The following is a 24,580-nucleotide window of genomic DNA, read 5'->3' as shown; positions in this document are numbered from 1 at the left end:
ACCTGAATAGATAATTGTGCAAGGAGGACATACAGAGAGATGGCCAACAGATATATAAAAAGATATTCGGCATCACTAATTACAAGGGAAATGTAAATTAAAACCACAATGGGATACTTGTTTATATGGCTATTAATAATAAAACAAGAAATAACAAGTATTGGAGAGGATATGGAGAAAAGGGAATCCTCACATTTTTAAAGCTTACTCAGGATGTGGTGTGAGAACCAATTACAGGGCAAGGTGGGAGGGGGCTCCTGTAGTTGCCTAGGCAACACATGATAGGAACATGGATGGTGCTATGGATATAACTGTGTCTTCTCACACCCACCCCACCAAATTCATATACTGAAGCCCTAACCCCCAGCATGATAATAATTGGAGCTGGGACCTCAGGGAGATAATTAGGTTTAGATGAGGTTGGGAGGGTGGGCCCCTCATGGTGGGATTTCTGCCTTTATAAAAAAAAGACACTAGAGAATTCTCTCTCTTCTCTCCTTTCTCTCTCTCTCTGCCATGTGAGGACACATCAAGAAGGCAGCTATCTATAAGCCAAGAAGAGGGTTCTCACCAGGAACGAATCAACCAGCGCCTTGATCTTGGACTTCCAGCAATAAATTTCTGTGGTTTAAGCCACCTGTTGATGGTATTTTGTTCTGCAGCCTGAGCACACGAAGTCAGATGGAGTTTTGGTGGGGAGACTGAGTGTAGAGATGGTCATGTTGACGGGAAACCCAGTAAGACTGGCTGGCGGATGACCGTGGCATGAGCGAGAGAGAGTCGAGGATGACAACTTGGGTTTGGGGCTTAAGCAACCCCATGAACCATGGTACCATGTCCTAATGTGGGCGGCCTGTGGGAAGCGCAGGTTTGGGAGGTGCTGTTCATTTAGCACACATCCATGGGAGTGGACAGCTGGACCTCAGTGGGGAGGTCTGCTCCGGTGGCATAAATTTGGGGATGTCAGCATCAAAGGAGAATCAAAGCTGTGAGCCTTGATAAGACCACTTAGAAAAGATAGACCTGGGTAAACAGGAAAGAGAGGAGGGTCTAGGAAGAGCCCGGGTCTTTCAGCCTTCGGAGGTTGTTTAGAGACAAGGGGCCGGCAGAGATGGAGAGACAGAAAAAATGCGAAGTGGCGGGTTGGGGGAGGGGTGGTCCACAGCAACAATGGAAGGCAAGAGGCAGCAAAAGTCCTTCCAAGAAGGGGGAAAGAAGAACAGGGAGAGAAGTGTCCACGCCACCTGGGGCTGCTGAGTTTCTATAGACAGGTGGGGAAGGGCGCCTAACTGGAGTCGCTGGAGGAGGCCCAGTGAGCTGAGGATGCAGATGCAGCTGCTCAGAAGCCCTTTCAGGAAGTTTTCATGTGAAGAGAGATGGCCCGGGGCTGGAAGGGAGCGTGGGGTCAGGGGAGGGTTTTTCTTTTAAATTATGGAGCGTATTGAATGGTGTCTGAATGCCACTGGCTTCTCTGCTTCGCCCTCCACCACCGACCAGCTAAACACCCGTGTCAGTCACCTCAGCCACTGGGGTTAAGTCAGGGCCCTGAGCACCGGGCACAGAAGTCTGCTCCTCATTATGTCACCAACACTGAGTACAGAGCTTTGTTTTTAGTGGGCTTTCCATAAATGCTGGTTGAATGAGAGTCTCTTGAATGGAGGAAGTTCTGGCATCAGAGTGAGGGTGCCCTAGGCTCAGAGAAGGGAGGCCTGTTTCACTTGGGAGTGAGAGAGACCTGGGTTCGAATTAACTCTGTCACTTCCTATACAGAGACACTGGGTGGCACTCTGCACCTCGGTTTCCTTATCTGTGACGTGATGGGAATGGTGTCTGCTGGGCCTGTGTGGTGTAGGGAGGAGACAGGGTGAGGAGCTGTAGGGGTCCAGGGTGAGTACCAGGATGGCGTTCACAGGGAGCTGCCTTGGTGGGCTCTTAGGTCAGGCTTTCACCTGTCAGGCAGGACCCACCAAAATTTGGAAAGGAAGAGGTTCCACGGGCTAAATTTAGCCCAACAACTGGCTAGAAACAGAAAAATGGCTGGCTGTTGTCCAAACCAGTGAGACCAAATCCATCCTGGGCAGTAGTGGCAGCTGTTCTGGAAAATGATAATCAGAGTGATTTCATTTTTTTAATGACATTTATTGAGCATGTACCATGGGCCAGGTGCTGGGCTAAGCATTTTCATTTCCTTCCCTTAAGCCTTGTAACAGTACCTGAGGCAGCTACTATTAATTCCAGCACACCGGGGAGGAAACAGGCAGAGAGGGATCCAGGCCTGTAGTGGCCACAATCGCCTGCCTCTGTACTTTCTGGATCATAGGACATGTTCTATTTTTCTAAGGGAGCCTGTAGCTCCAGGTCCTAGTGAGGAGAGCAGGGCCAGAAGAGGCAGGCACTAGCCCAAAAGGCCACAGCAAGCCCGCGACAGTGCTCTGACACTTGGGAGGGCGAGGGGCCAGGGAAGTTGGAGGGACAGAGCGTCTCCGCCTACCTGCCTGGTTCGTGGTGATGTTGACGACTGCAGCCCGGCGGGGCTCGGGGCTCAGGTCGGACACACCGTTGACGGCCTCAATCCAGAAGGAGTAGTTCATGTGGGCCAGCAGGTTGGCCACCAGCAGGCTGGCCTGCACCAGGCTCGTCTGCTGGGGCACGAAGCGGGTGCCACTCCCGCATGTCTCGCAGTGGCCCAACGCCCAGGGGCAGCGGCGGCACACGGCGTTGTAGGTGATGTCGCTGCGGCCCCCGGGGTCCAGGGGGGGGGCCCACTCCAGGGTCACAGATGTCCCATTCACACTGGAGATCAGGTTTACTGGTGCTGAGGGTGGTCCTGGGGAGCAGGGAATAACAGGTGGGGTGGAGGGTATTTATTTGGGCTGGTCCAGTCTCCCCCCGCCAGACCAGGGAATGGTTCTGGCACCTCCGTGATGTTTGGGGTTCCCTAAGGATAAAGTCACACCTACTCCATCCTCTGGAAGCTCCTCAAGGGTGGAGGCAGTGTCTCTGCCCTTACACTAGGACCACAGTGTCAGAGTCTGGGCACAGAAATCTACACCCCCTCCCCCGCACAGGACCACAGAGATCCTGGGGTTTGTGCTTCCCAAAGTTTTCATCCAGAGCCAGAGAGAGATGCACAGCCCTGGGGAGTGCCCATAGCAGCCACCAGGGTGTGAAATGCCTCAGTCATTTGTGTCCCATCTTTGTTCCTTAACTCCCTGTGCTCGAGCTCCGCCCCCCACCCAAAGCCCAGCAGGTGACCCCAACCCCGCCCCCACCCCTCTAGGCAGCACAAGGAGTTTAGAGAGAGGGGTGGGGCTGAGGTAGTCCCATGAGGGTGGAGATTTGAGCCAGGAGGGCCTGGGGGCTATGGAGACCCCTGGGCCTCAGAATTCCAACTCTCAGAATCCCAGGGAGGCAATCTTACATCTTAAGAAAACAGAACTGTAGAATCTCAGAATCATAGAGAGTCTTAAAAGCTGAAGGGTATGGAATACTAAAAGCCCAGCCTTTTACAGTCTTAAGATTTCTAGAACCTGAATTGTGAATTTGGAGAGAAACTAGAGTCCGGCCAGCTGAGTGCGAATGTTCAGGACCTAGTGCCAGGCTCGCCTGGTCGAGGAGTCCATAGCTGTTACCGTATCGCTCAGCCATCCTTTGTGCCCTGGCAGTTCACACGTGGGGAAATGTACGGAGGGAGGGAAGGAGTGTGTGTGTGTGTGTGTGTGTGTGTGTGTGGTGTGAATATACATGGGCCCTCACTTGCTATGTGCATGTGCAGAGAGCCTGGGGCTGCGTCGTGATGGAGGTGGCGGGGTAGATGGAAAGATGAGGACCCCTCACTCTACCACAAGAGCCCAGAGCTGGCAAATGGGGTGAGCTGAGCTGACTGCAGCCCCTCCCCAGTTAGGATGGGAGGGTGAGGCCCTTTCACGCCAGGGGACAGAAGGCAATGCAGAAACTGTTGCAGCAGAAAGCCCAAACAGTCATATAGACCTGCAGGCTCAGCGTCAGACATCCTCGGAGTCCCCTCAGGTACCCAGAGCATGCACGCATGCAACCACACCTGCTCCAGGCACACACCTCCCTTGCAGGGCCAGGCGTGCGCATGCTGAGCTCACAAGGCATGTTCATCAAGCTCTATGGGGACTTAGGAGTCCCCTACAGGTAGTAGATGTGCACACACATGTGTGTAAATGCCCTCTTAAGAATCCTTTACATATGTGTGCACAAATACTTGCACACTCACACTCAGGCATACAGATACTATGCAGGCATCTTCTGTAGGAGCAGCTGCTGACACAAACACACAATCACTGTAAGCGTCCAGGGCACACACGGAATCAGACATGCATGTCGTCATCCAAGCAGGCAGCCATACGCACTCCATATAAATACTCATGCACACACACAGCAGCTCCAACCAATTCATCAAGGATGATGGTGCTGGAGGGCTCCTCTGACACCCCTCTTGCCTCATGGGCGAACCCCCAGCTTAAGATGACCAGAGCCACCCAGTGCTGAGAAGGACAGGAGTCAGCTCTCACCTGCCCTCTGAAGCAGAGAGGGGAGACCAAAGGAGGGAAAGATGGCAGGTGACCTATGACAAGAAACTGGGAGTCACCTCCCACGCCAGACTGCCCCTGACCCAGGAGAGCCACCTTGCCCTGCCTTGTCTGCAGAGTACTGGCTCCCTACAGCTTGTGGGACTGAGGACAAGGTCCTGGCCCAGTCTTAGCCTCGAGGGCTCTGGGGTCCAGGGCTGGTACTCACGTGTGCAGGCTGCAGATGGTGGGTCCAGGGCTGCGCGGTAGTAGCTGAGGTCACAGCGGCAGGTCTGGGCAGCAGGGGCTGCAGAGTGACTGTGGGAAGGGCAGCGCGCACAGAGCTGGTCCCCAGGGGCCGATTTGTAGAAGCCTAGCTCACAGGCTGTGGAAGAGAAGGTGGCTGTAGGTGAGCTGGCTGGGCCACTGTGGGGGGCCTCGAGGACAGCTCTTACTTTGACCCAGGGCTTCCTGGGCGGAGTCCCCCGAGGGACAGAGGTGCAGACCTTCAGAATCACCCAGTCCTCTTCTCATTTGCACAGGGAGAGACTAAAGCAGAGAGGACCTGTGACTTACTCAGGGTTGTACAGCAATTTGAGAGCACAGCTGAGGCTGTAACTCTGACACCTGAGTCCAAGCCCCAAAGTTAGCACCGGGAAGAGCCTCTCCTCCAACAGCCCCTCTTGCCAAGACCCCATCTCCTGCCTGATTCTGTTCTTCACAGGACACTGGCCTTGAGTGAGACACCAGCCTCCGGGGTAGGGGCCAAGAGGCTAAGAATCAAAAGGGAGACAAAACCCCAGGGATGTCATTTGGGTGAGACGTGAAAGCTGGACAGAGAATGGGGGTGGTGGAAATGTGCCCGGAAAAGAGACACATGTGATAAGAGTGGGGGTCGGGGCTGGGGAGTGGGGTGGGAATCTGTTTTATAAGCTTCCTATGCAATGCTAACCATTCAGAAATTGCAGGCCCCCTACTCCTCCCAGATCCAATGTCACTGTCACCGTGGCTGGGACCGACTTGACTCATATTTGGACCTTTCTCCTGCCTCTGCCTCACGTCACACCTGTATGACTGCAGCAGCCTCCACACCCAGCCTTCAGCCCTGCCTCCCCAATCCCAGAGGTTGGTGTGTTCACTATTCATTCTGCCTGCGTCTGTGAGCACCTGCTCTGTGCCAGGCACTGATCTGGGGGCTGGAGACATAGCCACGAACAAAATCCACAGTCTCTGCCCTCAAGAGTGGCATTTTAGAGGGGGGGAATATGCAATCCAAAGGCCGTGATCATTTCCAGGAAGGAAATAGAGAGGATGATTTGGCGAAGGGTAAATTTGGCAAAGGGAGCTACCTCCCCCTCCCACTTTCCTGAGGAGACAATACTTGAACTGTGGCCTAAAGGGCAAGAATGAGTCAGCCATGTAGGGAGTAGGTTGAGGGACTCTCTAAAATGACACCTCTGTCACTGCCAGTTCAAACCCCATGGGCTTCCCACGGCCTGAGCAATAAAGCCTGGCATTCAAAGCCTTCCCTGCAGTCGCCATCAGCGCCACCTCTCGCTCTCCATCCTGAGCTAAAGGACTGGTCATTCCCTACAACGAGCAGGTTGTGTCCTCCCTCGGGGCCTTTGCACGTGCTCTGTGTGTGTGCGTGTATGTGTGTGTGTGAGCTTTCTTCCTGGGATGTCTTTTCTTCTTTGTCGACCTGTAGAACTCTTTCAAGATTCATTTTAATGATCCTTATGAGGAAGCCTTTCTAGACCTCTCGGCATGCACGCACACACGCGTGCACGCACACACGCACACACAGATGACAACTCCCCTCTCTACTTCTGCAGTCCTTGCTCAGTCTCATCACCTGCAACACTATGGCTGTGTTTGTCTGTGTATCTGACTCTCCGCCTAGACCAGAAGGCCCCTGTGTACAGGTCCTTGTGAATAAGGCCCCGGGTCTGTTGCATTCATCTCAAAGTTCCTAGTGTCTGGCTCCGAAGTTTCCAGTGCCGGTGGGAGTTTTCGAAGTGGGCTAACCCCACCATTATCTGCTCTGGGTAGAGCGAGACCCCAGGGGTTCAAGAGGACCAAATGCCAGCCAGCCAGCCAGCTCCCAGCTCCACCCATGGGACTGAACTTCTGTGTAATAGGGACCACCAGGAAGCTCCCTGGAGTCTTTCTCCACTAAGCCCTATTCTGAAAAACTCAATGCTTGAGAGAAGCTTCATTTGAAAAGTTATCATGTCATATTTTTAAAAAATTACATTCTTTATTATAATAGCTCAAATCAGGTTAATTTGTAAAATTCTGCTAACTTGAGAGAAAACCTGAAATCGGGTGAAACGAGAATGTCTTTAAATTGCTTCAGAGACTCAGAGTCCGTGGAGCTGAAAGGGGCTTCTAGGTTGAGGCGTCGAGGAAAATGTGCCCGGGTTTTGAGATATCTTCCCTCTCCCCCTTTCCCCAGGTGGTCCCAAGAGGGCTCAGTTCTGACTGGGGCTGGGAGATGGGAGTTGTGGGGGCCTTTAACTGACACACTGTGATCTTGCCTCCTCTTCCTAGAAGCCCCCCAGGAGGTCCAGTCTGGAGCACAGCCTAAGAGCTTCCTTCTGAGCCCAGGATGCAGGTTCTGCACTTGGTCAGCAAATAGTTGTTGAATCCGTTGTTGAACTGAATGACAGTCACCCTCACCATAATAATCGGACCCATGTCGATTAGTGTCTCAGGGACTGTTTGCTTGTTTCGCCTCTTATTTATTCCTTCACCCAAATTTATTGAGCTTCTATAGACCCGAGCTAAATAGGAGCTGGTCCTGCTCTCAAGGAGCTTTCAGAGCAGTGAGGGTCAGACAAGCACACACGTGGTGACATCTTGGTGTGATGTGCAGCACGAAGCAGCACACGACAGCCCTCGTTCCCCCAGCCCTGACTGTCCAGAGTTCACCTAGTCCTTGTCAGCTTAGAGCAAGCCATGGGAGCAGGCTGCCAGGTTCCTTTTTCTATCTCACCCTTAACCCTTGGTTGAGTGACGCTGGGCAAGTTGCTGGGCCTCAGTTTCCTCATCTGTAAAATGGGGGCTCCTAGGGCTGCTGTAAGGATGACATGAGTGAATATACATGAATTCATGCCAGGACAGTGACTGGCTCTTATTACAATTCTATAGTCAGAATTAATACATCTGTTTGGCAGAGAGAAAACAGAAGCTTGGAGAACTTGAGTGCCATGCCCTGGGGTCCCCTCAAGCCAGAATGCAAACTCAGAGGGGGAAGCTTCTGGAGCCAGGGTCTTTCCCTCACCAGCCTCTCAACGCCCGTCCAGGGTGTCACAATGGCTTCCCCGCATGCCGCCGCTTACCGGCGGGTGGTTGTCACAAGCACCACTAATACCCATATGGCTCTAACGTGTCAAGGCCAGATTAATCCGCACAATGAAATAAAATAATCTTTAATAAGAATACTAATCACCAGGCCTCGGGGAGCCCCACGACCTGGAGGCAGAGCTGGAAATTAATGGCTGAGACAGATGGAGCAGCTCTGGGCTGAGGCCTGGCCCTGCCCGGCACCCCAGGCGCTTCCGGAGTCTGTGTGCACCGTGTTGGGCGGTGGGCCAGGAGGGGCTCCTGCCCTTGCCCAGGCCGCCTGTCAGGCCGGCAGCTGCCAGAGGCCCTGGCCACCTCTCTCCGCTCCCCCATGAAGAGCTCGAGATTTGACAAATAAGGTGTCTGCCAGTGTACGACCAAAGGAAATTAATTCTAACTCAGATTTTAAACACAGTCATGAGGCAAAAGAGCTCGCTGTTCATGCTCCTCCTTCAAAATGAGACTCCGATATTTATAGAAAGATGATTAGGGCCTCGGAGGGTGATTTATATTCAGTGTCCAGGTGACAGGAAGGAGAGCGACTGGGACTTCAGACACTAGGCTGCTGCTCCACTGGGTGATGTTCTGAGAGGTCCTTCTCCTCTCTGAAGTGAGGGGGTGGGGAGTGCAGCCAGGTATGGGGAGAGGTCCCTGGGGCAGGAACTGTGAGGCTTGGAGAGCTTTCTGGTCGCAAAGTTAGGAGATTTGGGATTCGATCATCCACTCCTACCTGTGTGCCCTTGGGCCAGTAGCTTCAGCTCTCTGGGCCTTCATTTCCCCAGTGGTACGCTGAACTAGCTCTGCATGGCTCTGGTGTTCTTCTGTGGGTCCCTGAAGCCTGTAGTAAGGCTTCTAAAGAGCCCTGTGACCGGGTAGCTCCCCACTCCTGGGCTTTCTAATCAATTCTGTAAAATCGAGTGCTGACAGCTACTTCTGAGGGGCCCCATGAGGGCGAAACCAGCGAGATGGGAACCGGAGGCCGGGGGGCGGCTGTCACTGTGAGCCTGGCTCTGCTGCAGGGCTGAGCGCTGGATCCTTTCCATCACTAGAAGGAGAGGTGGGTGGTGCTCAGGGCTGAGCAAGTCAGAACCTCTGTCTCAGCCTTTTCTCTCAACTGTGTGTTCAGAGAACAGTCCGACGGAAAAGGCCAGGGGCCCCATTCAGGTTGGGCGAGGGGGTGGGCTGCAGCTCTGAGAGGACCCCCTTCAAGTAGCCCAGAAAAGGCACCCCCAGAGGTCCCAGCTTCTGGTTGGCCCCCATCCTCCCCACTCTCAGGCTACCCAAGGAGAGGGTGGGGATGGGGGACATTGGCTCGGGGCTCCCATCTGTGGACCTCAGTGCTGGATGGGTGCTGCTTCCTCAAAGGTTACGCAATCACAGAAGCCCACCACAGGGCTGAGAAAAGTCTCTCTCCATGTCACTGAAAACTGGCATTCTGCCCTTAAACTTCATTTCCTGCAGGGCACTATGAATTTATATTTTTTATTAAACCTGTAATTATCTTGCAACTGGCATAATTGTGCTGTATTGTGATTTAAATGTAAAATTCAAAATATGCTGCAATTCTCTAATGCTTTGGCATTTTTCTTTTTATTATTTTTTATTAACGTGCCAGCAGTGTCAGGAAATGGGAGTGGCCTTGGCCTCTCCCAACCCCAGGAGATTCCACTGCTCAGGCCTTGAGGATTCTACCAAGACCCTTGCCCTTGACATGCTGTGAAACTTTGGGCAAGATGCATTCCCTCTCTGGGCTTCGCTTCCTGCCTCTGTCAGACATGGAGCTGGAACAGTTCCCAAGACCTCTGAGCAAAGCTCCAACCCTAAAGTCAGGAGGACCAGTCTCCCACCTACGGACAAGTGTCTCAGTACACTCTGGACAAACAAGTGACTTGCTGTGCTCGCTGGCTGAATGCAGAGTTGGGGGCAGCTGCTGACCTTGGGCAAATATCCACCAGCCGGTGCACCAGTTACTGTCTGAATGTCACTCAGGGAGGAGGGAAGAGGGCTTTGTAGACAGAGGAAGCAGCTCTGGGCTCTGGAGTAAGACAACCTGAGATCAGATCCCTACTCTGTGACTTCAGTCGAGGGGGCTCATTTTCCCACATGAGTATGATGGGGATATGATACCTACTTTAGAGGACTATTGTAAGGATGAGAAATTACGTGAGCTCCCTGAAGGCAGGGACATCCTTGTGCCTATATCCCTAGTCCCTGGGACACAGTAGATGCTCAATAGAACAAGTAACTGACATGATGTGTAAGAGGTGCTTATTAAAGTGCCTAGGACACGGCAAACACTTGGAAAATTGTTGCTATTATCCCCATCAGAATGAGAGGGTGTTGGGAGCTGGCTCTGGCGGGGCAAGTAGTCGAGGTGGGCCAGGGGTGGGTATAAAGCCTATGCCTGGCTTAGAACAAGACAAACCTGACTGGACACCCAGTTCCACCTCTCACCGGCTATGAGATCTCAGCAGGTGGTGCCACCTCCTAGGCCTCAGTTTCCCCATCTGTAAAATGGAATTATAATACCTGCTTTGCTATGATGAACCAATGAATTGTTGTGTGAGGAATCCCCTTGCAAGGCGTAAAGGCAGTAGTGCTGTCTGTTATTATTATTGCCCAGTCGGGAGTTGAGAAGTACAGGGATGTCTATGATAGGAACCAGGAGAGGCTGGAAGCCTGGGCAACCTGGCACACCAGGCCACAGAGGGTGGAACAAATCCAGAAACAGGCAAATGTCACAGAAGGTGCTTTGGAGTTCAGGGTCTAGGAGAGGGAAAGACTCATAGAAGTTGGGAGTGTGAAGAAAGGTTTCTTAAGGAAATCAGCTCCAGAGAGGGGCCAGAAAGGGCCTAGTGGCTGCATGAAAGATCCTGGCCCAGAGAATGACCTTGTGCATCCCCTGAAATTGTCAGCCTGTGCCCTGATCAGTTCTGTGAGCACCGAGGGGCCTTTCCTGCCTGCTAGGGGCAGAGCGGTGGTGCTGAGGAGACCTGAAGTCCCCACTAACTGTGGCCTTGGGGCCTGTGTGGTAGCGGTGAGGACATTTCTGGTGGCTGACAGGGCTCCGTTCCCGTTTTCACTGAGGCTGTCTGGGGACTGGCCCCAGTCTCTCTGATCCCTGCATAAACGCATCCTCTTCCCCCAGGAGAACCAATGAGCCTAACAGCAGGCTTTGCTGTGCTCTGAGTGGCTGATGTGCCATGTGCCCAGCCCCCAGAGGCCAAGGAAGGGCATAGGGCACGTAACCTGAGGTCTGGGCCTGGCTCTTGATCTCTAACATGGGAACCCTAGCACGTGCCACTCTATTTTGTGACCCGGGTGCCCTCAGTTGTCCTCCTTCACAAGGACCTCGGCTGTCTTCTCCCAGGTCCTTAGATAAGATCCGCCTGAACACAGGCAGGCTGCCTCAGGTGCCCTGCCCGCATACCTTCAAAATGGCCCTGTACTACACTCACTGCCCAGGGCCTGGTGCCACTTCCCTCCACGCGTAGGTTAGAGGCTTAGTGGTTTTGAGAACGGACTCTGGAGCCAGACTTCTGGGTTCAAAGCATAGCTCTGCCACTTCCTAGCCATGTGACCTTAGGAAGTTGCTCTGCCTCTCTGTGCCTCAGCCTCCTCATCTATAAAACCAGGATAACAGTAGTTTCTATTTCATAGAGTAGTTGTGGGGATTAAATGAGTTAGTATGTGCAGAGTGCTTAGAACAATGCCGATCTAAGTTAGCTCACAGTATCGTTCCGTAACACAGGTATGTAGCCAGTAGTACACCCAATCACACAGGTGCCTGTCGATGTACCTCCCCATAATGCCCCCGGAGGGTACCACAGGCCCGTAGCGTGTTTCCTCCCCACACCCCAACACACATACAGGTGGCTTGGTGTATTTGCTGACACACAGACAGTGGAGGGTCACCCACCTTCCCAGGTGTTGTGTGTACCACCCAGACGCCTGCTGGCTACGGCACGCCCCGCCCCTCCGTACATCCCCCCACCCCCCGGAAGCTCTGCCTAGACCCAGCGCATCCGCCAGCCCGCCCACGCCCACGCATGGCGCGCTCACCCACACAGGCATCCCGCCGCTCCTCGTAGCCGGCGCTGCACACGCACTTGCCAATGGGCACCAACCACTCGCCCTCGGCGCTGCAGTACATCTTGGGCGTGTCCCGCTCCTCTGAGTGACGCACGCACTGTCCCCGCACCTCCACCAGCGAGGAAGAATCGGCTCCCGTCACTGCCTCTGAGAAGGCAGCCAGGTTGCGCACCATGGTGGGGCACTTCTTGTAGTAGATGCGGAGGGAAAGGATGGCGAGGCAGGCCCCGATGTCCTGGAAGGCCAGATAGAAGCCTCGCTTGCTGAGGGGGCCCACCCCGCGCACCTCCGTGTTCAGCTTGAGGCGTCGCACACCCAGGTCCGCGCCTGTGAAGCTCTCGTCGGCCGCAATGGTGTCGATTTTGAGGAACTGGCTTTCCTGGGTGCTGGCGCCCAGGTCGCGGTCTGACTCCAGGTAATAGAGGTTGAAGGTCTCCTTGCAGGTGCCCAGCACGCCGGGCATGCTGTTGCAGTCGCGCAGGGTAAACTTGATCTCAGCATAGACGCGCCGGGCGCCGTCACGGGGCACCCAGCTGGTGCGCAGCCAGTTGTTCTGGTTGGGACTCATGACGTTGCACACCTGGTACGTGTGGATCGGCTGGAAGGACTCATCCACCTCGTTGATGGAGTCCCACTGTGGGCAGAGAGAGCACAGCTGGCTGAAATGAGAGTCAGTACCTCACCCTCTTTGCTGACTGGCGTATGCCACATGCCACATGCCACATGCACTGAGCTGGAGGTATCCTGGGGAAGAAGATGAAACAGTCTCCAGCTTGGAGAAGCTGACCTTCTAGTGGATTGTCACAGCTGCCAGACGCCAGGCACCCTACAGATGTGATCTCACAGAGTGTCATGTCCTTCTAGGGAAGGATTATTTGTTGCCTGTTTACAGATGAGCAAATAGAGGCTCAGATATACGAGCCACGTGCCCAAGGTCACGTAACTAGTGAACGATGTAGCCAGGGCTGGAAATGATGCCAAAGCTACAAAACTCTGACCTTGTTTGTATGTGGCTACTCCTATCACTTCCATATCAGCTGCCAGAGGAATCTTTCTAATGCACAAACCAGACCACGTCACACCCCAGCCTCAAGTCCTTCCATAGTGCCTCCTGAATTGGCGCTAGTTCAGTGACTGATGGGTGAACTCTCTACCCTGCTGTGTGTCATGGTCCCTCTGCCCCTCACTTGAAGCTGGGAGCTCACAGGCTGGCCTGGGTCTCACTCAAGAGAGTACCAGGATATGGGGAAGTTGAGTGTGATTGTTTCTATGTCAGGTGCTTGTCAGGCATCACTGATTCACAAATAAACCAGATGCTATCTGCAGAGGAAACGGCGACACATGGAATGAAAGAAAATGTCTGCAAATCATATATCTGATAAGAGATTAATATCCAGAATATATAAAGAACTTCCGCAACTCAACAACAAAAATACAAACAACCCTATTTAAAAATGGAGAAAGGGATGGAATAGACATTTCTTCTCCAAAGAAGATATACAGATGGCTAAATAGCACATGAAAAGATGCTCAACATCACTAATCATTAGGGAAATTCATATCGAAAGTACAATGAGATACCGCTTTACACCCATTAGCTATTATCAAAACAACAGAATGGTTATTATCAAAATAACAGGAAAAAATGTTGGAGAGGATGTGGGGAAATTGGAATCCTCATGCACGGCTGGCGTGAATGTAAAATGGTCCAGCCTCTGTGGAAAACAGTATGGCGATTCCCCAAAATGTTAAACACAGAATTACCATATGGTTCAGTAATCCCACTTCTGGGTGTACACTCAAAATTAATGAAGGCAGGAACTTGAACAGATATTTGCACACCCATGTTCATAGCGTACAAAAGATGGAAGCATAAGCGTGCATGGATGGATGAATGGATAAACAGAATGTGGCCTAGCCATACAATGGGATCATATTCAGCCTTAAAAAGGAATGAAATTCTGACACATACTGCAACATAGGTGAACCTTGAGGACATTACACAAAGTGAAAAACCAGATACAAAAGGGCAAATATTGCGCAACTCCACTTATACGAGTGGTCAGATTCATAGAGACAGAAAGTAGAATGGTGGCTGCCAGGGACGGAGGAAAAGGGGTGGTGGAGGGGGAAGGAGTCATAGTTTATGGGTACAAAACTTTCAGTCTGGAAGATGAAAAAAGTTCTGGAGCTGGATGGCAGTGATGGTCACACAACAAAGTGAATGTACTTAATGCCACTGACCTGTACACTTAAACAGAGTTAAGACGGTAAATTTTATGTTACCTGTTTTTTACTGCAACTTAAAAGAACAGACAGAAATATACCAGAAATACTCCCTGCCCTCGAGTGCCTCACAGACAAGGTGGGGGACGGTGACATGCCAAAGGGAACGGGCACACGGGGCAGGCAAAACTTCCTCTGGGGCTCGAGCAGGAACCTCGTGCAGGGATGGGAGGGAAGAGCCCCGAGACAGCGAGCACCAAACAGCCCAGTTTAGACACAGAAGAATCATGTTGAAGATGCAGTGTTGAGAAATGAGCTAGAGGAAATAAGCTGGCTCCAGTCTCTAAACTGCTGTGCGACCTTGGGCAAGTCGCTGCTCCTCTCTGGGCCCCAGCTTCTTCAGCTGCAGAATGCTCATTGGCCAGGAGCAGTCCTTGTTGGGCTGAGTTTAGTGGATTTGTGAGGGGCCTGAGGAGGGGCTTGGGACTAAGGCCAGATGGAGGGGACAGGCTCCGGGGTCCCTGTCCAGCTCCAGCAGAGATCTTTTCTCTTGGGCCTCTATGTGAAATTGTCCCTGAACTAGAGATCCTATTACATAAGCAGGGGCTGAGGAAAGATAAAGACCATTCCTTGTGGTGCCCTGAGGATCTGTGGGATTCTAAGCTGTTCCACAAGTGCCAGAGAAGGAACCACGGGCATCTCAAGTCTTTCCTGAACGCCAAAAGCCCCTCTTTCTCACCTCATCTTGGCCAGCTCTTTGGTCTAGACCCTCAGCAACCACATCTGTAAAATGGGGCTCAGACAGGCCCACTTCAGCAAGGCATCAGAGGCTGAAGGGAGAACAAGCCTGCAAAGTGCTTAGCTTGGGTCTGGCACAGGAAGGCACCTGAGGAGCGGGACTGACAGGATGCCGAACTGGCGGTGTCTTCCCAGCCCTCCTGTGTCTGCGTCTGGGGACCACTGGGGAAAAGATCCAGGGCATGCCAGCCTCACCTGAAAGAGATCATGCCTCCTGTACCCCCCACCCCAAGAGAAGCCCTGTCCTGCACCCCCACCCTGCAACTGGGGTCTCTGGGCAGTGCTGTGTCACATCTGGGGTTAAAGTCATTGCCACAATTAATGGAGCACCAAAGAGCCAACCAGCTGCTCCCTGTCTGTTTCCTGCCAGGGACAGGGATAAATGAATCAGCTCTATCTGAGCCCGCTCCAGCTGCCCCGCCAGTGCCAACGGCCTGACCTGGCCCTGCCAACCCTAGGGCTGCTGCGGACGCCAGAATGGCACAAATTCCTGGAGGCTGGTGCGAAGGTAGAATCTGCCTTGTTCTCTACCTTGGTGCCCTCACCCTATGCTGGGTGCCACTCCCACCCAAGCTGCCTTTCTAGCCCCTGGCATATTCCTCCCGCAACCCCCACCATTGCTCTGGAACTCTGTCCTCTTCCTTGAACAGAATGCAGTAAACCGGCTGGCAGCCCTGGGTATATCACATCTCCTCTCTGAGTCTTGGGCTTCTCACATGTGAAATGGGGTAGCTAATGCCTGGCCCTTCCATCTACTCCAGGGGTGGTGAGGATCAAGTGAGAAAATGGGAAGGAATGTGTCCTCTCATCTAAGGCAGCTGTTAGGTCCAGAGGTGGAGCATATACCAGTGGGTGGAGGGAGGGATGCAAAGGGAGGGGCACAGCCTGGTTAAAAGCATGGGTTCTGGGGCCAGACTTCCCCCGACCTTAGCAGAGATGCTTAACCTCTCAGAGCTTCTGGTTTCTTATTAGTAAACTGTCCTTTTCATGCACCATCTCATAGGTGACAACTGCATGAAGCAGGTTGTAATTGTCTCTGTGTTATAATTGAGGAGGTGGGTGAGGTAAGGGACTTGCCTGAGACACACGGATTAGGGGAGGCAGAGCATCAGCATGTCCAGACCCAGCACCATGGCCTTTAGGCATGTGTGGCCTGCCTGACAATCTTATAACTTTGCTGATGGTGGAGACAGCCTAGGATGACCCTTGTACCCAGAGTGTTTAACAGACTCCAGAACCAGTGGGATGGCTGGAACCTCAAGGACCGTCTCCAAAGGCCCCCCACCCCGCTGGGGAGGAGAATCACCTGGAAAGCTTATTAAACCAAAGATTCCCCAGGTCCCTTCCCAGACCCTCAGATGTGAGCATCTGCATGTTCTACCTGCTAGCCTGGCACAGGTTCAAGGTCTAGAGTCTGGGAATGAGGGGTCTCATCCAGCCTTCTTCCCTCCCTGAGTAAGCTCAGTCTCCAGGCCCCATAGAGATGGAAGGTGGTCCTTGGCTTAGCGGACAATGCAGGGTTGCCTCCCACCTCTTCACAATGAAGACAGAGACCAAACTGGGTGGAACGGACTCAGTGTGTGCTCCATGGTCAGAGAGATATGAGTTCCAGGCCATCCCTTGGAACCTGTCTAATGGTAGGCAAGTTGTCTCCCACTGCTCTGAGCCTCAGCTTCCTCACCTGTGAAAGGGGGTGGCTATACCTAATTGCGGGATTGTTAGCAGGGATTAAATGGGATAACATCTGTGAATTGTTACGAGCTGTGTGAATATAAGCTATTATTTGTTCTAACTCCCAAATGAAATGAGATAACTCTGAGCCATACTTCACAGTGCCCTGCAAACAGAGAACCTTAGATTACCAGTGTCATCATCCAAAACACGAGTCCGGTCTTGTTCCTCGTCTGCTTAAAACCCTAACCACTCCTTGTTACTCGAAAAACTAAGTCCTAAGATCTGAGTGGGACAGAGGGACAAAGACACCCAGAACCAAGCTGGGACCATGCCCACTCCATCCTAGCTGCTGGGTCTCAGGGAACATGCTAACCCAGTCAATAAAAAGCCAGCCAGTCATCTCCTCATGGGTCGGCCCCCTACCACTGGCAAACTGGCTCACTTTGCCAAAGCCCTTTCTTACCCATGCGTACCCCCTGAGAGACAGCCATCTGGGGCACACACAGTGGAGCGCTTCACAGGAAGACACTGAGGCCCAGGGAGGTAAAGGGACACCTCGAGGACCCAGACTCTGTCCTTAGGCAGAACTGACCTGCTCAGGCAGAGAAGGGGTTCCCTTCTGGTTCTCGGGCCCCAGGGCTTGTCTCTCCAGCTCCCTGAAGCCTGGTGAGTGGGGACTGATGACAGCGAACTCAGCTTACTGCTACCTGGGGATGAGACTTCCAGAGAGAAAGGACCAGGGCTCCATCCTGATCTTAGCCACAGGCCAGAGGCCACAGACAGCCTGGATGAAAACCCCACTCCCCAGTAAAGACTCCCTTCATAAATAGTAACTCATGGCATTTTTATCGTTGTTATTACTAACATTATTATCCCTTTGTCTCCAAAGTATTCATGAAAGAAGCTGTGTATGCATGATGTGCTCATGTCTATAAGTGGGATGCGTATGTGTGTTTCTGAGCACAGTGGTGGCAGGAAATTTATATGAGATATAACCATAACACACACTAATAACAATGATTACGACAATAATACATTTAGTGAGGGCTCACTATGTGCCAGGCGCAGTGCCAATATCATGTGTCATCTACCCTCAACTTTGCAGCAAACCCCACAAGGTCATCACATGCTCGTTGCTTTCTACAGACAGGGAAACTGAGACTCAGAGAAGTGAGGTGGCGACCTAGGGCCACTCAGCAGCTTGTCAATGGCAGAGCCAGGAGCCCACCAGGCTCATGGGCTCCAGGCGAGGGCAGCGTAGCTGTGAGGGAGGGGACCTATCTATAAGCAGCGAAAGACTTGATAGGGTCCTTCCTGGTCTTGTTCCTTGTTATTGATGCATCTTACGCTACTCTGATCCCGGCCGTGGCACATTATGAATCTGTAGGCCCAGGACATACATACGAGGATCCCATATCTAGAGCCTCAGATGTGAAGAATTGGGAGCCCAGCACTAGGGCTGGTTCTGTAACCCCAAGGCTCTGTGTGCACTAAACGGTTAAAAAATCAATAGCTGTGTCTCTAACTGCTGTGTATCCTTGGGAAAGTCTCTTCACCTCTCTGGGCCTCTGCTTCCTCTGTGAGTTGTAGCCTTTCTCTATTCACAGAGGGATGACTCTGGCCCCACTGCCCATCACTTACCCCGTGAGCTGGATATGTGAGCCAGCCCCAGTCCCCATGGATGGTTGACGTGTCCAGCAAGTTCACTACAAAACAGGAGACAAGAGTACATCAGATCCCTGGGACCAAGAGTAGCCTGACCCAGCCACACTGGTCAGCTCTCAGCCCCCAATAGGTCTGCCCCATATCTTTGTGCCCTTTCTCACTTCCTCTGCCCATCAAGGCTCAGTTCAAGTTCTCTCTCTTCCCTGAAGCCTTCCTTTACCACCTCGGCCAAAACATGATCTTCTAAACTCCCAGAACGCAAGCTGCTCCGAGTGCCAGGCTGCTTCAGTTGGTGGTTCAGTGGGATACCTGAGATGGGCTCAGAATTCAGGAGGTCTGGATCACTTAGGAGCTGTGTGTCTCTTCCTGACCTCACTTTCCTCCTCTGTAAAATGGAAGTGACAGTAGTTCCTGTCCCACAGGGTTTGTGAGGATGACCTGACCCTTGCCCCACTCATGGGACATGATGGTATTCAAAAGCCCTACTAACGTTCCCTCTGTGAGGTCATGCCTCCCCCAGAGGACTGGCCCCAGCCTTACAATCATCAGTATCCCCCAGGAGGTGCTTGGCACCTAGTAGGTCCTCTGTGCACATTCAACGTGGAGGGATTTAGAAGAGTAAGAGCTGCCTCTTGTGCTGGGGAGCTGGAGATGCCTCTTCTGTGACCCGCACAACAACCCCAAGAGGTGGTCAGTCTCATCTCCATTTTAAGGATGAAAAAACTGAGCCCCAGGGAAGTTTGGGAACGTGCCCAGAATCCCCCAGGTGTAGCTGGCAGGGCTGGCATTCAGAGCACCTGCTGCGGCAACAACAGACAGCACCACTAACGCCAGGAGCACTGGCCAGAAAGCAAGTCTAGTATATGCCAGACTCTCACAGTAGAAAAAAGAGCCTGCTATTGGACCCAGACACCTTTGGACTCATATCTCAATACAGCTACTTAGTAGCAGGTGACTGTCCCTTCTCTGAGCCTCAATTTCCTCATCTATAAAATGGGGATTATAATCTCTACAGGTAAACTGTAAAGCCTGGCTGGAGTCAATGCACAAAAGCTAGTTCCTTTTCCTTAAGTCCTGTCCCTCCTGCCTCTCTCCTTGTACCTCAGATCCACCTACTCGCTTTACAATGATAAAGATGCATAAAACTGTTACGAAATCAGGGCTTGAGTCCCTGCTCTGTCTCTAACTGCTGTGTGTCGTTGGGCAAGTCCCTTTACCTTTCTGGGCCCCTACTTCCTTTGCTCTATCTAGTGATATTTGTGTGAGAGGGCTTTTGGCTCCACAGTCCCTTAGCTTTCCATTTCACTCTCTCTTCCATGTACCCCCTCTTCCAGCCAGCAATCTTGGGCTTCCAACTAACCCAACAAGCAGGCTTGGGGAGGTTACAGAGGGTTAAAGCCAGAGCTCTCCTGGAACTTTCTGCAGGAAGGCTGGGTGTCCTTCTGCCTGAGATTTGCATAGCTCTGTGCCTGCCCCTCAAAGATGGAGACAAGTGTCTTCAGGAAATGTTGGAGTGAGGACGCTCTTATTTGTTGATCTTCTTCCTCCTCTCATCCTCCCCACCCTATTGTCGGAGGGGCGTGGAGGAGGCTGGCTGGAGAAAGGGTTTGCAGAACCAGGGAGGGGCCTCTGGGCTCTGCCCTGAGTCCCCCGCGGCCAGGTAGGATCAGGGGATGGAGCCAATGTCCACAGAGGATCTCCCCTCCCCAAGCTGGCCCCACACCAGGGGCTCAGGCAGAGAAGCCTTCCCACCTCCCTCCCTCCCTCTCAGGCAATGGAGAGAAAACTGGGTCAGGCAGCTCTCTCCTGCTGCCTGGTGGGAGGGGGAGGGGGGCCGCACTGCAGTTTCCCCCAGACCAGCAGGGCCTAGTTTGGGGATAGGGTGGAGAAGGGGACCCCTGTGGGCTCCCAGACCCTGACCCACATCCTGAACTGGGCTCAGAGCTGGAGGGTCCCTTTTCCATGCAGCTCAGACCTGCCTCTACATAGGGGGCATCTGAATGAATGTCCCCTGCTCGGACTCCTCCCCCTGGAACACACTGCAGATCTCACTTTCCAGGCCCTCCCCTCCCCTGGGAAGCCCCACCACATTTGCAGTGGATTCTTGATCAGCCAGCCAGGGGGCTCAGGTAATCCAAAGATAAGTCAAAAATCGATTCTATCGGATTCAAGAAGAGCTACAGGATTCCAGGGCTGCTTGTTCCAATACCTTCCTGGGCCTTTTCTGCCCCTCCCCTCCTCTCCCTCTGTCCCCCTTTACCCTACCTCATGTTCCCTCCTGTGGGGAAAACACAGAGTGTCTGTCGCAGGAAGCTCCAGGTCCACAGGAGCTTTCATCAGGGCTGGAGAGAATTCCAGCACTAGGTCCACCCGGCTGGGCCTGAGTCCTCGAGCAGATTCGGACCCTTCTGGTCATCAGGGCTAGCCTCTCTCCTGCCTCTTACACTGCCGGACTTTGGGTCTGTATGACATCTGTGACATCCATTCCCCTCTTCGGGTCCGTTTCTCATTTGCAAATGTCAGGGTTGGATTAGATGGTTTCTCAGAGCCTTCAATGGAGCAAATCACTAAACTCCTCTGTGCCTCAGTTTCCTCATCTGCGAGATGTCCATAGGCATCCCTCCTGGGCCTACCTGCCCTGGCTGTTCTGGGGATCAGATGGGTCCCTTTCCTGCTCTGAGAAGCACGGATAATTCCTAAGCCTTTCCTGTTCGACTGTGGAAGGCATTATGCGATTTCTTTTTTTCTCCAGCGCCGTCACCTTCCCCCATTCCATTTCGCTGAGACTAATACTTAAATTGATTTACATTCCCTGAGGACACAGTGCATGCTGGTGAGGCTGGAGAATTCGGGGTGGCCAGGGGATGTCAGCCAGGACATGAATGCCTCCGAGATCACCTCCGAGCGATGGGCTGTGAGCCTGATGGGGCTGCCCAGGGGGCATCTCTGCAGGTGCAGGGCCCTCCCTTAGACCTGAGAGGCACCTGGTGTAGGGGTACTTGGCCAGCCTGGAGCGCTGTCACCTTTGCAGGACCCTAGCTGGGAACAGAGCCCCCTTCTCAAGTTCCAATAGTCTCCCTGGCTCTAGGCCAGCCCAAGGACGCTGCCAGAAGGGACCCCTGGCTGTCCTACGTGGAACCTATGCCTTAGGTCTCTATCCATGGCTGTCCCACATGCATGCGTCACCCATGCCCTGCTGTAGGTACGCTGCTGCGTTGATCAGATAGGTGCGGACTGGCCCTTGGACAACGCCCCCTCCACCCCGCACAGACTTCGTCGTCTGCCTTTCTTCATGGATCTTCCCTCTTCCCCAACTGTTGCCGCTCCCCTGATACGTCCTCTCTCCCAGGCCAGTGGTCTGTCCTCCCTAAAGTCCCCTCCCCAGGGGACTCTGGTGTTTGTCAGCCTGTAATTCTGGAGGGTACTGGCTCCTCCCTGGGTAGACAGTAGAATCAAGGAATTGATGGCGTACTGCCCAATGCCCAGAGCCTTGATGTGGGTCCCCTCATAATCCTGCTGGGTGATGAGGCTACCCAACCCTGGGGAAAATGTCTTCTCGGGTCACAGCTCTGAGAGCCCACAGGCCCCTTGTTCCCTTTCCCCTACTCAACCTGTCCCCCTTCTCTCCTGATGTACAGGAACCTGCACCTCATCATTACCCACCTCAGCCGGCCATCTCACCCCTCAGCTCCCCTTATATGGTCCCTGCTCCCGGTGTGGCCCCAGTTTCACTGACGATTATGACTTTGTTTTTGTGCACATGCATTTCTGTGGGCATGAATGCAAGTTTGAGGGTCTCCTTATATATGTGGTGTCTGCCCACAGATGTATATATTTTTCAAGTGCATGCATCTGTGCACATATGTGTGCACACATGTACTGTCTGCACTTCTGTGCATCTGACAGTGGGCGGAGGGGCCGCTGTCCATGCATGTCTCTACAGGCTGGGGTCTATGTGTGTAAATCCCGATGTGTGTCCATGTGTGCTTGAGGGTACAGCTGTATCTCCATGAGCTGTTCGTGTGTGTGTCGGGGGGGAGGCGTGGATCTGTGGTGTAACTAAGCATGGATGAGGAACACTGGCTCTGGAGCTCCCTCGAATCTGGCAGTACATTCTGCCAGGGTGAGACCGGCTCTGGACCCAGGACGTCAGCCCAGGTCAGGCTTCCTCTGGGCAGCAAAGGAGGTCCGGGGCGGAGGCTGGGGCAGGGATCTGAACCCAGGATAGCATCCTGTATGTATGTACATGTAGGTGTGAGGCTCTGGGAGTTGGAGAAAACTGATGGGTGCTCCCTCCCAGCTTTCCTTATCCCCTCCCACCCCGCCAGACCCTTTTAGTCCTGACTGTTCAGTTTACAACCCCTGATCCCGCCTCCCACCCCTGTGAGTGACTGGACTGCCCCAGCCTTACCCCTGGACAAGACTCTGCTCTCCAGGGCCTTGCTTGCCTCAGTTCCTTTGCCCACCCTTCAGCCCTCTCCTCACTGTCCCTTCTTCCCGAGGCTACCCCTTCCTGCCTACCACAACTGCCGCCCCACCGCCTATTACTCCCTGGCCGCTGTCCCTCCTTCGCTCCCAGCCCTCCTGCCTAGCCACTTGCAAGACTCTCACTCCCTGCCCCTCATTCTTGTCTCCCCCAAACCCTGTCCTGTTCTCCTTGGTCCCTGTTTTGCAGTTCTGGGTCCCCATCTTTCAATTCCATCCCTTGCCTCCTCCTTCTTCAGCCCTTTGAATCTCATTCTGCATCCTTGTGTCCCTCTGTCACTCTGTTCTCTGTCCCCACCCCTGTCCCCTGCCCTTTCTGTCTCCTCTCTCCTCTATACCCCTTCTCTTGTTCTCTGTCCCCATCCTGTCCCTCGTCCCCAATGTCCGATCTTCAGTTCTCTGTCCCCAGCTCTAGATCCCTCAGCCCTGTCCCCCAGTCTCCCGTGCCCCTGTCCCTCATCCTCAAGTCCTCGGGTCCCAGTGCCCCGGTCCTGTCTCCGTCTCCATCGCTCTGATCCCTGGCCCTGGGTCTCTCCCGCGGTACCATCCCTGTACCTTCAGGCCCGAGGATCCCAGACCCTTTGGAGCTCAGGGTCCAGGGGAAGGAAGTTGAGCCTCGGGCAGCGCGCGCCGCGCCCCGGGCCCTTCGGCCGCCCCCGCCCCGCCGCCGCCGCTGCCGCTCACCTTCGCCGCGCGCCGCGGACACGCAGGTGGCCGCCGCCGCCGCGGCCGTGACGACCCAGAGCGCGGGGGGCAGGCGGCCCCGGGCGGGGGCCATGACCGGGCGGGCGGGCGCGGGCGCCGCGCACCCTCGGGCTCGGCCGCGGCGGCCCGCGCGTCGGCGCGCTCCCTGGCTCTCCCGCACACCCGGCGGCCGGGCGCACACACCGGCGCACACGCCGGCTCGCAGAGCACACGCGGGCACCCGCGCCCGCCGCCGCCGCCGCCGCCGCCGCCGCCCCGGGCGGGGGCCGGCCCGTCACGGCGCCGAGCCAATCAGCACCGAGGCGGTGCGGCGGGGTGGGGGGACACGGAGTCCGCACGGCGGACACCAGGCCCGCGGACACCGCCGCCGCACGTGCGCACGCTCGCACTCACCCGCCCGCACCTTCGGGGGCGGCGCGCGCCCCGCGCCCCACGTCCACACGTGGACTGAGCCACCGCGACACTGTGACACGCAGACCCACCGGGAGAGTCCCCGAGCACACACGCGGGCGAGTCATCCACCTGCACACTCACTCTTACACGCATGACCCTCAGACTCGCGTCCAAAGTGCCTCGCAGAGTGACACGCTTGGATGCACACACACTAGTTCCTGGACAGAGGCTCAGAGACCCACTCAGAGACAAACTCAGAAGCACTTTTAGGTAAAAGCTCTCGCCTCTTCCCCACCCCCATGACTGGGCATGAAGGGGGCACCAGAGTTTCAGGCCGGAAGCCTTAGAGTGCAATGGTCAAGAAGACAGGCTATGGGACCAGACAGATAAGCATTTAAATCCCGGCTGTGTGGCTTTGGACAAGTTTCTTAACCTCTCTGAGCCTCGACTTCCATGTCTGTAAAACAGGGATAACAGTATTTATGTCCCAGGGCTGTTCTGAGAATTATACTCAAGGACCCAGGTAAAGCACCCAGCGTGCTGCCAGGCACACAGCCAGGTGGCTGGTAACCGGTAGCTGTTCTTGCATGATGGTGATTTATGCTCCCCACTTTTCTCTCCCTTAACTTTCCCCACCTCCAGTTTCATTCTCAGGG

At 53.9% G+C, this 24,580-nt stretch overlaps 1 protein-coding gene across 1 annotated transcript in view; it reads right to left on the bottom strand.

Annotated features, from left to right (window-relative positions):
- EPHA8 (EPH receptor A8) overlaps positions 1-23,604 on the bottom strand; it is a 33,511-nt gene extending 9,907 nt beyond the window's left edge. The window contains exons 1-5 of the mRNA XM_039854418.1: positions 23,511-23,604; positions 18,318-18,382; positions 11,949-12,612; positions 4,768-4,923; positions 2,492-2,827 (exon numbers count right to left, since the gene is read on the bottom strand). Coding sequence (XP_039710352.1) covers positions 2,492-2,827; positions 4,768-4,923; positions 11,949-12,612; positions 18,318-18,382; positions 23,511-23,604 — 1,315 coding nt within the window. The remainder of the gene's footprint in view (positions 1-2,491; positions 2,828-4,767; positions 4,924-11,948; positions 12,613-18,317; positions 18,383-23,510) is intronic.
- Positions 23,605-24,580: the final 976 nt, after the last annotated feature.

Source organism: Pteropus medius, unplaced genomic scaffold (assembly GCF_902729225.1).
Source record: "Pteropus medius unplaced genomic scaffold, Ma_sr-lr_union100, whole genome shotgun sequence".
Lineage (NCBI taxonomy): Eukaryota > Metazoa > Chordata > Mammalia > Chiroptera > Pteropodidae > Pteropus > Pteropus medius.
The sequence above is the reverse complement of the archived record's forward strand: the minus strand, read 5'-3'. Positions and strand labels throughout refer to the sequence as shown.